Source organism: Dipodomys spectabilis, unplaced genomic scaffold (genome assembly GCF_019054845.1).
Source record: "Dipodomys spectabilis isolate Male_0828 unplaced genomic scaffold, ASM1905484v1 ptg000145l, whole genome shotgun sequence".
Lineage (NCBI taxonomy): Eukaryota > Metazoa > Chordata > Mammalia > Rodentia > Heteromyidae > Dipodomys > Dipodomys spectabilis.
The window spans coordinates 5,022,921-5,037,895 of record NW_024870822.1 but is presented as its reverse complement, the minus strand read 5'-3'; the positions used below and the strand labels follow the sequence as shown (position 1 = coordinate 5,037,895).

The following is a 14,975-nucleotide window of genomic DNA, read 5'->3' as shown; positions in this document are numbered from 1 at the left end:
TTTTCTGGTGGTTAATTGGAGATAAGAGTCTCACAGACTTCCTTTCCTGCCCAGGTTGGCTTTGAACTGTGATCCTCAGATCTCAGTCTCCTAAGTGGTTAGGATTATAGACACTGGCTTATTTTTGCTAACTTCTTTTTTGTTTTGTTTTTGTCGGTTGTGGGGCCTGAACTCTGGGCCTGGGCGCTGCCCCTCAGCTCTTCAGCTCAAGGCTAGCACTCTACCACTTGAGCCATAGGACCACTTCTGGCTTTTTCTGCTTATGTGGTGCTGAGGAATCGAACCCAGGGCCTCATGCATGCAAGGCAAGCACTCTACCACTGAGCCACCTTCCCAGACCCAAACTTCTTTTTTTTTTTTAAACCCAGACTGGCTTCAAACTGTAAAACTCCCCTCTACTTTTTATGTGAGTTGATATTTGCATATCTGAGTTGGACTTCTTTTAACATAATGATCTCTGGTTCCATTCATTTTCCTGTAAATGATGTAAGTTATGATTGGCTAAAACTCTATTGTGTATGTGTATCACGTTTTCTTTACCCCAGTCATTGTTGATGGGCATCTAGGTTGATTGTACAACTTGGCTGTTGAGAACACTAGTCCTTAAGAGGGATCTCAGGACAAAAGGGTTTCCTGGCTGCATATGTCTGGGAAATGCTAGCACAGTTTTTCCTTTAGGAAGAGTCACTTTAGCCTCTTGTGGCCTCTAAAAAGTCTTGGCAGCATCTGGAACCTGTTTGATTGTCTCACATTATTTCTCCAGATAGAGCCTACTAGTTAGCCTATGCAACACCTCAAAACATTGGCTTAGATCAGTGTTTTTCACCTGGAGCCGTTTTACCCCAGGGACATTTGGCAACATTGGGGACATTCTGAAGCCATGACTTCAAATAGAGACAGATGCACAGAAGCCAGGCATTTCCCAGGAAAACCCTCAGTGCCAAGCACAGGGTCCACAATAAGGAATTGTCCAGAATGCCAGCAGTGCTAAGGGTTAGGAATCCTGTTTGATTTTTGCAACCTGGATGCTGTGGATCAGTAGACCAGGAGGTGGGAGGAGCAGCTATGAGCCATGCACCAGAGCACAGGCCTGTGGAAGAGGAGAGGAGGTGAGGCTTTCATGCAGCCTAAAGATGTTTGAATTGTATAGCCACTATTTTTCTTCAGTCAAGAAATGAGTTGTATCTTTTCAAGGGGCTTTGTGACAGAAACCACATTGGTATGTGTTTGTTTCTCTCTGTGACTGGTGACCATGTTGGCTTTGGTTTGGAGTTGCCACCACCTTTTTTGCTGAGAGGCTTGGAACAAGCGTGAAGGGCCAAACCACCCAGGAGTCATGGTGGCTGTGCACACAGATTGTGGGGATCTGTGGTTTTCTTGATTGCCATAGAGATGTGTTTAGATGACTTGCCGATGGGGCTTGGAATCATCTCACTGTGCTTCAGCTGGGTTCTGGCTTTCTTGGATATATGGGATCAAATGAATTTCCTGGGGGGGAAAACACTCTTGTATATGCCTGTGTACATTGCCTGCCTCTCCAGCGTCGTGGGGCCTGAACTCTGGGCCTGGGCGCTGTCCCTCAGCTCTTGAGCTCAAGGCTAGCACTCTACCACTTGAGCCACAGCGCCATTTCTGGCTTTTTTCTTTTTGCTTATGTGGTGCTGGGGAATCGAACCCAGGGCCTCATGCATGCAAGGCAAGCGCTCTGCCACTGAGCCACCTTCCCAGCCCTCTCTAGCATTTTTCTACAGTGGTTTTCTTCCTCAGGTTTATTCTGTCTCTGGCATCTTGTAAGAAGTGTCTGGTCATTGATGATCAGCTCAACATTCTGCCCATCTCCTCCCACATGGCCAGCATTGAGGCCCTGCCTCCACAGGCTCCGGTGAGTGCAAGAGGGAAGTAGGGAAGGAGGGGGATGACTTCCAAGGTGACTTCCTATGACCATGTTATTCCTGCTCTCTCTTCTCTCTGGTAGGATGAGAATCTCAGCCCTTCTGCTCTGGAGCTGCGGGAGTTGACAGAGAGCTTACAGGACACGCAGCCCGTGGGTGTCTTGGTAGACTGCTGTAAGACCCTAGACCAGGTTTGTATAGGTTCAGAGCTTACCCACCCAATACATGGATAAGACCTAGCATACAGGGAGCAACAGGAGTCAAGAAGGACAAGTCGGCCCCTTCCTGGAAGGACCCTGTCTCTTCCATGCAAGCAAGCTTTGCAAAACCAGGGCTGATCTCTGTCTGGGTTCACAAAGGAAGGCAGATTAGGGAGCAATGGGCATCAGAGATTGAAAGATTATATTCAAAGAATCTCTCTCAGTGCCTTTTTTACAATAGGGTGATATTTTTGTTTTCTAATTTCACTTAAGTTTTTGTTTTTCCTTCTGACTTCTCGAGAGAGGAGAGCTTCAGGCCCTTTGTATTTGTCCCCATTCTAGCATGAACCTGAAGCTGTGCTGGTGAACAGCAGGTGGGGCAGGACCTACCCAGATGCATTTATGTCCTCGCCAAGGTGGTTAGCTGGTAAACTTTTCCAGCTTTTCCAGTAACTTCTGGGCCTTGGTGGTTACTGATGGACAGCATGTGTGGAGGATTTCTGTCCAGCCTGAGTTACATGAGCAGCCCAGGCCTCTTAGCAGTGGATCTGCTCTCAAATGAAAGACAGTTACAGTGTCACCCCATTCAGGACTGACTTCCGACAAGTAGCTTCCCTTTTCATTTTGTAAACAATCTCTAGCTACATAGCTTAGCTCTCTATGCAGCCTAGGCTACAGCTTCTAGGCTTTCTTGAATCATTCTTAGTAACTTCTCTGTCATAGTGAAAGAAGGTGTAAGACAGTATAGGGGAGTAGGCATGAGGGGGAGAAGTTACAATACTAGTTATAATGTTAGAAAAAACCCAAACCTTTCTGTAATCCCAGAACTCAAAAGATGAGGCAAGAGGAATAGCTAGGCTACATAGCAAAGTCCTGTTTCCAAGATAGGAAAACAGTAGCCATGAAAATTAGTGAAGTCAAAGGGATACATACTTTAAAAAAAAAGTAAACCATGGTGTTTCTACTTGGTAGCCTATTTCCCCCAGTCAGCTCCTCTCGAAGTTACTATGTTACCTTCTGGATCTTGAACCTATAAATGGGTATTTCATTCACTATACAAGGCTTAAGGGACTCCCTGCTAGACAAGTTGAGTTGAGATGGATTGAGTGTAGCTCTGCTACTATAAACAGTAGTGTATAGAGGATGTAGAGGCACACATCTCCCAGCACTCAGCTAAGGCAGGAGGGTCCAGAGCTTGAGATCAACCTGAGACTACACAGCAGGACTCTTTCCAAGTATATCTATGTCTCTGTCTGTCTATCTATCTACTTATCTATCTATCTGTCTGTCTGTCTGTCTGTCTATCTATATTATTAGAGAGTCCTCAGAGATACATCTGTGGGGTAAGTTTCAGAAAAAGGAATTGCTGGATCAGAAATCAAGTACATTAGAATGGGTATTGATAAAGCTACTGATAGTGTAAGGAGCACAATTGCATCTGTAAGTCTTTGCTAATCAGATATGGACCGTGTTTATTGTAACTAGTGTATAGTTGTGAGAGAAAAGTACCTTCTTCATCTGGTTATTGGTTATCATGTTTCTTTTGTGAGAATACTGGGGCTTGAACTCAGGGCCTAGGTACCTGTTTCTTAGCTTTTCTACTCAAAGCTGGTGCTTTATCACTTGAGCCACAACTCTACTGGCATTTTGCTCCTTACTTGGAGATAAGCATCTCTGATTTGTATGCTCAGGCTGGCTTCAAACCTCAGTCCTGAGCTCTCAGCCTCCTGTGTAGCTATGGTTATAGGAGTGAACCACTGGCACCCAGCTCTGTTTTTGTTTATTTATCTTTTTGGTAAACTAGTCTGCTTAGGTCTGCTCACTTACTAATTAGATTTTGCCCTTTTGACTTTAGAAAATTATTTTAGAATGCATATTTAGTTCAGTTAAATTTATTCAGCATTTGTAACTTTATTAAAGTGAAACAAGAGTAAAAAATACAGGGTTCAACAAAGGCCAAATTAAGACAAGTATTACCTGGCTTCCTGTAGTTTTTTGCCCTCCTGTCATCCAGTTTATCCACTGGGCCTGTGTAGTTTCAACATCTTAGTGTTGCTGCTTCAGCAGGTGATAAGTACGTAGTCTTCCCAGTCTTAAGAGGCCTGTGCCCAGTTTAGATCTCAGCTAGGCATCTGTGTTTGGTCTTGAGCAGTAGTGTGGCTTCTCTGTCAGTGCCGCTGGCATGTATGCACCTGACAATCCTTTAGGCACTAGGATTGGCTGTAAACAAGGGGCACCTGCTTCATGGAGCTGGCTTTCTATAGGAGACAGAGTATGTGAGGGAAACTAGCAAAGCACAGTGGAAGAAGAGAAGATTGGCCAAGAGGGATTGGGTGTGCTAGAATGAGGATGGATGCTACAGTCCTAGACATAGTGGTCAGGCTATTTTTGAGCAAGGTTTTGAAGGAAGTTCTGATGCAGAGAGGATTGGTAAGTAAGTGCTCAAGTGTGGGGCAGCGGTGCAACTCAGGTGCTCTAGAACCAGCAAGGAGGCTGACTGGGTGATGCTATTTGAAGGAGAGGAGGAAGGTGATGGGGGGGCCTCACAGGCCACTGGAAGTGCACTTATTAGTGAGACAGGTAGGCCAGTGGAAGGTTTTATGGTATAGTTTCTTCTCAGCACTGTTTTAGAGAGCATCCCTAGGCTGTTAACAAAAGAATCCGCTGGCTGATGAGCTGCATCTGCCTGTGGTAGATGCTGGTTGAGGCGGAAAGATGCATTCGGTGGCTGCTGTCACAGAGAGGGCAGGGAAGGAGGACTGAGCAGAGCGGTAGAGGATTATAGTAAATGGTAGACACTATGCTTTGAAGATAATCACCAATTGCATTTGTTGATGGGTCAGATGCTGATGTGTGAGAAAACTGAGTTGATGTTTGGTATAGACAACTGGACATGCTAACTGTCCAGTGGGGACAGGTGGGGAATATTGGAAGCAGAGATTTGGGGAAACATTAGGCATCAGTTTGAAGTTTAAGATCTGTGTTGTGCATTTGAAGCTGCACATATTGAGAGTGTTATGTGGAGAGAGGTCTGCAGTACAGGGGTGAACTTGAGAGCCTAGAGTATTTCCTTGGTAGTTATGGCCTTGACACAGGTGACCGAGGGAATCAGAGGTGTAGGTGCTTAGCAATGCTGATTGGTCCTCTGATTAGTCCTAACCTCCACAGGAATGGTAATAAAGAGCTGAAAGGGTTCTTTTGCAGCTCTCACATAATATATTCATCTCTGTACAGGCGAAAGCTGTCTTAAAATTCATTGAGGGAATCTCGGAGAAGACCTTAAGGAGTACTGTTGCTCTCACCGCTGCCCGAGGACGGGGAAAGTCTGCAGCCCTGGGATTGGCTATTGCTGGGGCAGTGGCATTTGGGTAAGAGGGACTACTTCCCATCTTCAGGAGCTCTGGGCTCTGAGGGGTAGTGGGTAGTGTGTAGGACTTGAATCAGGACAGGGGCAGAACTCTTGTCTTTGGTTCCTTATCTGTGCTACTTCACTGAGTTTTTCTAGATCTTGGGTTCTGCCTAGCAACAGAACCACTGCTTTGTACCCCTGGACCACTCAGGTACACAGTGCATAAACCTATGTCTCTGCTTAGGGCCTTTGCAGTCATTGTTTAAGGGCACAGGGCCTTTATAGTCATTGTTTAAGTCTAATAAACACAAAAGTAAAGAAACGAGGGAAAGGTATTGTAAAATTCTCAAATGAGAATGTTTATGACCAGATGTGCTAACTGAACAAGTGGACATAAATGGTCTTGATTAGTAGGAAGTATTTTTTTTTAATTTTAAATTTTTATTGTAAAGGTGATAAACAGGGGTTGCAATTACGTAAGTCAGGTAATGAATAGATTTCTTTTTGAACAGTGTCACCTCTTCCCTTGTTTTCTCCCAGTTTTTTCCCTCCTAGCCTTATTTTTGAAGAGTTGACTGAGATTTTTTTTTTTTGAGTAGTAGTAGGGTTGAAACTTAAGGCTTCACTCACATTTGATAGGCAGGTACTCTAAACTGTTTGAACCATGACCCAGCCCTGATTTTGAGTTTGATGTAACATCTCTCTATTCTTTTGACCTGGGTGGAGGATTTATATAACTCCCAGTCTTTGGAATATATGTTTCTCACTTTGCAGACATGATAATGGGCTTACAATTTATTGAATTCTACTATATATACATTGTCTTCCTTGGTTCTCCATGTGGCTCTGCTGCCTTTTTTTTTTTTGGTCAGTTGTGGGGCTTGAACTCTGGGCCTGGGCGCTGTCCCTCTGCTCTTGAGCTCAAGCCTAGCTCTCTACCACTTGAGCCACAGTGCCACTTCTGGTTTTCTAGTGGTTTATTGGAGGCAAGTGTCTCATGGATTTTCCTTCAGGGGCTGGCTTTGAACCATGATCCTCAGATCTCAGCCTCCTGAGTAGCTAGGATTACAGGCGTGAGCCACTGGCGCCTGGCTTCCTCTGCCATTTTATTGATGGGTAAACTGAGACTTGTGGAGTTCCAATGACTTACCTAAGTTTACTACTGTTAACAGCTAGCATTGGAGCAGAGCTGACTTCTAACTCTTTTTTTTTCCCCCTTTGGTGCTGGTATGCTGAATGCTAAGCATTCTTGCTTGACTGTTTTCACTCAAGGGTGGCACTCTAGTACTTGAACCACACCCTGACTAGTGCTCCCTGCTGCCTAGCCTTTTATCTACAAGCATCCTTTTGAACTCAGTGAAAAAAGCACTGAGGAACTCTCCAGCTTCCCAGTTTGAAAACTCAGTGTAACAAGTGAATTTTCCCCTGTCGGGACACTGGACTGGAGGAAGTATCCAGGAGCTCTCCCCATAGTGTCTCTCAGCAATTTCTTTTCTTTTCTTGCCAATCCTAGGGCTTGAACTCAGGACCTGGGCACTGTCCCTAAGCTTCTTTTGCCCAAGGCTAGCACTCTACCACTTGAGCCACAGCACCATTTCTGGCTTTTTCTGTTTATGTGGTACTGATGAATTGAACCCAGGACTTCATGCATGCTAGACAAGCATTTTACCACTAAGCCACATTCCCAGCCTCAGCAATTTCCTGTCTTTGTCTTTGTCTCTGTCTCTGTCTGTCTCTGTGTGTGTGTGTGTTTGTTGGTGGTGGTGGTACTAAGGCTTGAACTGAGGGCCTGGGTTTTGTCCCTGAGTTTTTTCTTTTTTTTTTTTTTGGGTCCGGTTGTGGGGCCTGAACTCTGGGCCTGGGCGCTGTCCCTCAGCTCTTCAGCTCAAGGCTAGCGCTCTACCACTTGAGTCACAGCGCCACTTCCGGATTTTTTTCTTTTTTGCTTATGTGGTGCTGAGAAATCGAACCCAGGGCCTCAAGCATGCAAGGCAAGCGCTCTACCACTGAGCCACCTTCCCAGCCCTTCCCTGAGTTTTTTCACTCATGGCTATCACTCTACCACTCCTTAGCTTTTTGGTGGTTAATTGGAGGTAAGAGTTTCATGGACTTTCCTGCCTATGCTAGCTTCAAACTGCTAATCCAGATCTCAGCCTTCTGATTAGTTAGGATTCCTTGCATGAGCCACCAGCACCTGGCTGCAATTTTCTGTCTTAAATACATTTACAATTTGTTAATATTAACATGTTTCATTGCTTTGAGAGAAAAGACATAATCTGGTCTGGAGCTGTTTTTATTTTCCTCCCGCAAAGTGTCCTTCATGCTTCCATGTTGTTGTCTTTGATTATCAGCCATGTGACAGAAACAATGGTTTCTTGTTTTTAATTGTTTCTTTAAAGAGTTCTAGTCTTCTTCATTTGTTAATAACCCCCTCTCTCTTTTGTTCTGCAGGTACTCCAATATTTTTGTTACCTCCCCAAGTCCTGATAACCTACACACTCTGTTTGAATTTGTATTCAAAGGCTTCGATGCCCTGCAGTATCAGGTTGGAAACTATGGCCAGAACTTTTGATTTGGTATTGGGTTTAAATGCAGGTGGTCTTGGGACACTTGGTTACTTTCTTAAAACTAAGTTTGTTGTTGGTTTGGCTTTTCCCAATCAGGAGCATCTGGATTATGAGATCATTCAGTCTCTAAACCCTGAGTTCAATAAAGCAGTGATCAGAGTGAATGTGTTCCGAGAGCATAGGCAGACCATCCAGGTGAGTCTCATTGCCAGCCAGATGTTGGGTGTGAGACCAGGCCTACTGTGCGTCTGGCTGTGTGATAGTTCTCCATGGGCATCACTGGTACTGGGAAACCTGCCTGTCCTTTAGGCGGTGGTGGTGGTTTATGAAACCCTTGTTCTAGATTTTCAGCTCTTTCTAAAGAAAACATCCATGAATGTATATACTCCAGTTGCAAAGTTGTAGTTTGTCCCTTGAATGTGGAATGAGTGGGGTTGATTCTGTTGTCACTTCTGACTTTGCTTAGTTGCTCCAGGGTTTGAAATGGCATATCTGAAGTTATAAAAATAATATCGCCAGTTAAAAGAAAGAAGAACTTTGCAAAATTTCTTTGCATCTTTGTTGTTTTGCCAGTGGCCTATTTTCCTTCTAAATAGCATTTTTCCTGAAAGCATCATGTATCTTCCACATTCTGTAAGCCTGACTATCTGCCCTGGTCCAGAGGTGTCAGTGATGTTAAATCCGTAGGAGGCATCATGTGATAGCCTTACTGCAGGGAGTGAGACTAGAAGATTCTTGCTAGAGTGGCTTCATTGATTGTTTTTAGAGTTGGGATGGGGTGGGGAATGAGCCAGGTGAACTTGGTAATTTATGTCCTTGAACATTATGTCTGTGGTTGTGCCTGTTGAAGAGGCATACCTTTGATCAATACTAATCCTTTAAGGATGTTTTTCTTTCTAGATCTCTTTCTAGAGATCTTTCTAGAGTCTCCTCATTTTACATATTTCTTCCCACTATTGTCTGATTTTCTCAGCTGAGAGGGAGAAGACTGGTGTTGGTGGGGTCAGAAATGGGTGAGGTAGGCTCAGGAAACACAGAATCTGTTAAGACGGAAGGAAAATGCATAAGAAGGAAAGCATTTCCCTGAAATAAGGCTCAGCCCTTGCTCCTCCATGAATCTGTAATCAGATCCCCTCTTGTGTTACTAGAGTCATTTTTGTTTCCAGACTAGATAAAAGCATAGTTGGTGATTTGGCTTTACAAGACTCCATTTATGATCCTCTAAGACCTTTTTCTTTTGGCTGGAGATTGAGAAAATGATTAGATGAAAGTTGGCTGCACCGTCCCTGGGGGCTGCTTTCTGTGCTTTTATGAGGTGCTTATTTAGTTTCTTTAAGAATCAAACGTTAGGATCTTGAGGATTCTCTAGTATTCCTCCTCAATTACTACCCTCCTCCCCAACAAAAAAGCAAGCCATAGGCAGCAGAGTATGGTAGTTCATGCCTATAATCCCAGCTATGAGGGAGGTGTAGGTAGGAGGATCAAAGTCCAAGGCTGGCTTTTGACAAGAAGCTCAAGATACTGTGTAAACTATAACTACAGCAAAAAAAGAACTGGATGTATGATTCAAGTGGTAGAGTGCCTGCTAGGCAGGCTAGAAACCCTGAGTTCAACCACCCCCAGAGCTGTTTAAATTCATGAGAACTTGTTTTTGTCTGTCATGTTGAATGGTATCTCCTTGTATTTAGTGTTTTATTACTCACACAGCTGAATTATCTTTGCTGTGTTAATTGGCTATTCAAGATTCCACTCCTGTAAAATACCTCTTTGTGGACTTTTTACAAAGGCCTTTGTGAAACTGAGGGGGCGGTGGGGCTGTGTAAGCATGAAAAGTCTGGGTATTCCTTACCAGTGCAGGAGGTTTGTCATATCAGGGCAGGGAGCACAGCACCCAGCAGGAGAAAATTGATGTCCACCACCCGGTTGCAGCTGTGCACTGACCTCCCTAACCTGAGGCCGGGAGGAAAAGGAAAAGCACCTCCGGGTTGTCAGCATGCAAGATGTTTGTGCATAATGTTTTATGATTGTTCTCTTTAAGCCAACACAAGGCAGGTATTTCCTCGGTCTTACAGAAGAATTAGAGACCCTGGGTGCTTCAGTGACTTGTCCAAGATCACAAAGTAATTGAACTACTTGGTCCCATGTGTATGACTCTCATTCCATTCTTGACCTGCACAGAAAATGTAGAAAGGATGAAAGTCCACAGAGGGTGGACTTTGATGTGCCTGTCAGCAGCCCTGCTCACAATCTAAATACTCCTCCACAGTATATACATCCTGCAGATGCGGTGAAACTGGGCCAGGCTGAGCTTCTTGTGATTGATGAAGCCGCTGCCATCCCGCTCCCCCTGGTAAAGAGTCTGCTTGGGCCCTACCTCGTCTTCATGGCATCCACCATTAATGGGTAAGGTACCTTGTGTGGATTCATTACTCTTTTTTTTTTTTTTTTTGATGCCAGTCCCGGAGCTTGAACTTAGGGCCTGGATGCTATCCCTGAACTTTTGTGCTCAGGACTAGTGCTCTACCTACCATTTGAGCCACAGCTCCATTTCTGGCTTTTTGGTGGCTAATTAGTGGCTAAATAGTGATCCTCAGATCTCAATCTCCTGGGTATTTAGGATTACACGCGTGAGCCATTGATGTCCAGCTTGAAGTCATTACTCTTGATTCGTTCTTCAGAAGAGGGAGCATGTGATTGTGCCTTAGACTTGAGTCCCACTCTGAGTCTTTGGGTTGGCTTCATTCTTTCCTGGAACTTCTCATACAGGAGCTGGCCTCTCCTGGTGAGCAGCATAAGACTGAAGAATTTTGGAACCCATGTAATGCCTGTCTCTTTCTAGGTGTGGTTAGATTTTGAAAGAGAAAATGGATGGCATTTCCAATAACTCGTATTAAGATATTGCAATTATTTGCATATATGGCATTACACTTACCCATGGCCTTGGGTGCAGAAGTCCATAACATGCACACATAAAATGCCTACACCGCCAGTCAGGTATAGTGGTACATGACCATCCAGTCACACAGGAGGATGAGGCAGGAAGATCTTGAGTTCAAGACCAGCCTGGGCTACATAGCAAGACCCTATCTCAAACTACCACTGCTGCCCTTCATACCCCCCAATAAAGAAAAGTCACTTAAATTTTTTTTTTTTGGTCATGGTGCTTGAACTCTGGGCCTGGGCACTGTCCCTCTACGCTTCAGCTCAAGCCTAGCGCTCTACCACTTGAGCCACAGTGCTGCTTCTGGTTTTCTGAGTGGTTTATTGGAGGTAAGAGTTTCATGGACTTTCCTGCCTGGGCTGGCTTTAAACCATGATCCTCAGATCTCAGCCTCCTGAATAGCTAGGATTATAGGTGTGAGCCACTGGCACCCGGCCTAAAATTTTTTTAATGGTACTGAGAATTGAACTCTAAGGATTGTATGCTTGCTAAGCAGACATCTACTACTTGAATCGTCTTTGTGCATGTTTGTGTACATGTGTGTGTGTGCATGGGCATGCTGGTCCTGAGGCTTGAACTCAGGGCCTGAACGCTGTCCCTGAGCTTTTTTACAACTTATTTTTGCTCAAGGATAGTGTTTTACCATTTGAGACACAATTTCACTGCCAGCTTTTTGATAGTTAATTAGAGATAAGAGTCAGAGGGACTTTCCTACCCAGACTGGCTTCAAACCTTGATCCTCAGATCTTAGCCTCCTGAGTAACTAGGGTTACACGTGTGAGTCATTGACATTTAGCATGAGCCATTGGCACTTAGTTATGTTTTGTTTTTGAGGTAAGATCTCCATAATTTTGCCCAGGCTGACTTTCATCTTACCTTCTGCCTCTGTCTGAGTAGCTGGGATGATAGGCTTATACTATGAAACCTGTCTCTGAATTTGCTTTTTTACATAACAGTGTATTGTGAAATCTTTTTAGGATCACCAATATATATCTTCAATATTGGAAAGATCTGTGTAAATACTATGATTCTGTATTGTAAATTTATTATGACTCTGTATTGAAAATATATAAATATGTCTTTTTAAAAAGAGCCTTGTTGTGGTATATAATTTACGTGCCATGCTTTTTATCCATTTAAGGTTTATAGTTCAGTGGTTTTTACAATCAGAATTGTGCAACCTGCATACTACAGTCAATTCCAGAACATGTTCATCTCCATGCAAAGAAATTACATCCTCCAGTCCCCTCCATACTTCCCAGATCTGGGAAGCCACTAAGATACTTCTTGTTCCTGTAGACTTCAGGACAGTCATACGAATAGAATCATAAAGTATATAGTATTTTGTGGTTGGCCTGTGTTATCACACTTAGTTTATATCACAGTGGCTATGAAAAGAATTAACTTTGGTTCATATTTCTGACGTATTTCTTCTTATAGCTCCCACAGTTGGCCATTAAACTTTGTTTGAATTTCACTGTATTAAAGGCTTTCCTTTCATCATTTTTGTCAGCCTTCTCTTTTAGCTCACCTCAGCGGTGAGGCATGTGGAGTAGTCCCCTTTGGAGAATTAGGCTAAACATGATTGAATTCCTTACCCAAGGGTACCAAGACTACACTGGGTAGTCAGGCTTGGGTACCAAGCCTGATAGCTCTGAGCTAGAAGCTGGAAGTAGCAGTTAGCTGTCCCCTCCTAGAAAACAGATTGAGAACTTTATTCCTGACAGTCTTTGTCTTTCTCCTAGCTATGAGGGCACTGGCCGGTCACTGTCCCTCAAGCTAATTCAGCAGCTCCGTCAGCAGAGTGCCCAGAGCCAAGTCAGCACCACTGCAGAGAACAAGACCACAACCACAGCCAGATTGGCTTCAGGTACCCTTGGGACCCTGGCCAGGCTTAGAGTTCACAACAAGTGTCCTGAGACTTGCATTCTGGATGGACCCTTGCTTCCCCCAGGGACCTGATGGGCAGCACTAACAGAAAGATTGGATCCCTGGAGGCAAAGGAACTTTTCACTGAGGAATAGATGGGAGCTTGACTTGGGTCTCTGGGTGGCTGGCCCAGGGCATGGGTTGTACTGTCTTAGTGAGATCCTTGTGAGGTTAGTAACAGGCAATTTGATTGTCCACCAAAACAATTTAAAACCACCCAGTTTAAATTCATGAGCTGTTTTATTTAGGCCCTATGTGCCAAAGATGATGTGAAATCATTCTTCCTTGCTCAGTAATTATTTGATTTTATTTTGTTTTTTTTGTTTTTTGTGCCAGTCCTAGGGCTTGAACTCAGGGCCTGGGGACTGTCCCTGGGATTTTTTTTTTCTCAAAGCTAGCGCTCTACCATGTGAGCCACAGCTTCACTTCCAGCCTTCTGGTAGTTATTTAACCACCAAAGATAAGAGTCTCATGGACTTTCCTGCCCTGGCTGGCTTCAAACTGTGATCCTCAGATCTCAGCCTCCTGAGTAAGTAGCTAGGATTACAGGTGTGAGCCACTGGTACCTGGCTCAATTATTTCTAATTGCATGTGTGACTTTGGAACAGCACGCACATTGCATGAGGTGTCCCTCCAAGAGTCGATCCGATATGCCCCTGGTGATGCAGTGGAGAAGTGGCTGAATGACCTGTTGTGCCTGGATTGCCTCAACATTACTCGGATCATCTCAGGCTGCCCCTTGCCTGAAGCCTGTGAGCTGTATCCTCTGGGTCTCATTGGCCTTGTGAAAGGGACGGGGAGTGCAAGAACTAAAGGTTTGGGCCAGGGTTATGTTACATGCCTTTAGTCTTAATCCTGACTGTGGAGGCTAAGGCAAGAAAATAGTTTGAGGGGCTGGGAAGGTGGCTCAATGGTAGAAGCGCTTGCCTTGCATGCCTGAGGCCCTGGGTTTGATTCCTCAGCACCACATAAGCAAAAAAGAAAAAAGCCGGAAAGTGGCGCTGTGGCTCAAGTGGAAGAGCGCTAGCCTTGAGCTGAAGAGCTGAGGGACAGCGCCCAGGCCCAGAGTTCAAGCCCCACGACCGGACCCAAAAAAAAAAAAAGAAAATAGTTTTGAGCCTAGGAGTTCAGGGCCAGCCCAGGCAACATAATATGATCCTCTCTGAAAATAAGACATAGTTTGAACACATTTTATTTGTCATTTTCCCTCTCTAGTCTTACATTTTGCTGGGGCTGCTAGGCTTATCTCCCCAGCCTGAGGGGATCCAGTCCATACTTTTTCCTCTATGTCCTGTGTGGCATTCTCTTTGGTTTGTTTTGGTTGCTTAACTCTAGACCAGCTACTATGTTAATAGAGATACACTCTTTTGCTACCACAAAGCCTCTGAAGTTTTCCTGCAGCGGCTTGTGGCCCTCTACGTGGCTTCTCACTACAAGGTAACTACAGCTAGCCTTCTGCTGATCTTGAGCAGGTTGTGGCTGAAGCTTTGTGGGCAGTTCTCTTATGTGTCTGTCCATACCTTTTACTCCATAGCTCAAGTGACCTTTCCATTGGGACTTAAATGTCCTGGTGCTGGCGAGGTCCAGCAATCTTGCTGGGAAAGGAGGGGGACTGATTTACCCTTGTGGTTACTATAGCTTCCTTACAGAATTCCTGTGTGCAGTTTCACGAGTGGGAGCTGGAGAGGGTAGAAAACTTTGCCCATTTCAGAGCCTCCTAAACTTAAAGACTGAGTGCCTTTGCATTTGTAGTCCAGGGAGTTGTTTGTCCTGAGACCAGCTTTGTTCTATTGACCTATCTTTGGGAAGTATGAATCTGAGCACTTAGTAGTATTTGAAGCTCCTAAGTACTAAAGGCAAGCAGAAAGAATATTTTCTGAGTTTCTATGTTTCATTTTCACAAATGGCCTTTAATGTAAGACTGAAGAGTTGGTTTGGGACCTAGTGGCAGCTTTTCCTGAAATAGCAGCCTTTTATCTGGAGAAAGTTCACTTCCTTGCTGTGAACTGAGTAGTGCTAAATAACTTCTTCTGGCCTGAGAGGCCAGTAGGTATTAGAGGCTCAGTTCTACTGGGGCTGCCGTGGTGTCTCAGGCTC

At 44.5% G+C, this 14,975-nt stretch overlaps 1 protein-coding gene across 1 annotated transcript in view; it reads left to right on the top strand.

Moving 5' to 3' along the window:
• Nat10 (N-acetyltransferase 10) overlaps positions 1 to 14,975 on the top strand; it is a 35,030-nt gene that overhangs the window by 9,804 nt on the left and 10,251 nt on the right. The window contains exons 7-15 of the mRNA XM_042691353.1: positions 1,768 to 1,882; positions 1,976 to 2,083; positions 5,327 to 5,460; positions 7,893 to 7,986; positions 8,105 to 8,203; positions 10,275 to 10,411; positions 12,695 to 12,819; positions 13,487 to 13,637; positions 14,219 to 14,315. Coding sequence (XP_042547287.1) covers positions 1,768 to 1,882; positions 1,976 to 2,083; positions 5,327 to 5,460; positions 7,893 to 7,986; positions 8,105 to 8,203; positions 10,275 to 10,411; positions 12,695 to 12,819; positions 13,487 to 13,637; positions 14,219 to 14,315 — 1,060 coding nt within the window. The remainder of the gene's footprint in view (positions 1 to 1,767; positions 1,883 to 1,975; positions 2,084 to 5,326; positions 5,461 to 7,892; positions 7,987 to 8,104; positions 8,204 to 10,274; positions 10,412 to 12,694; positions 12,820 to 13,486; positions 13,638 to 14,218; positions 14,316 to 14,975) is intronic.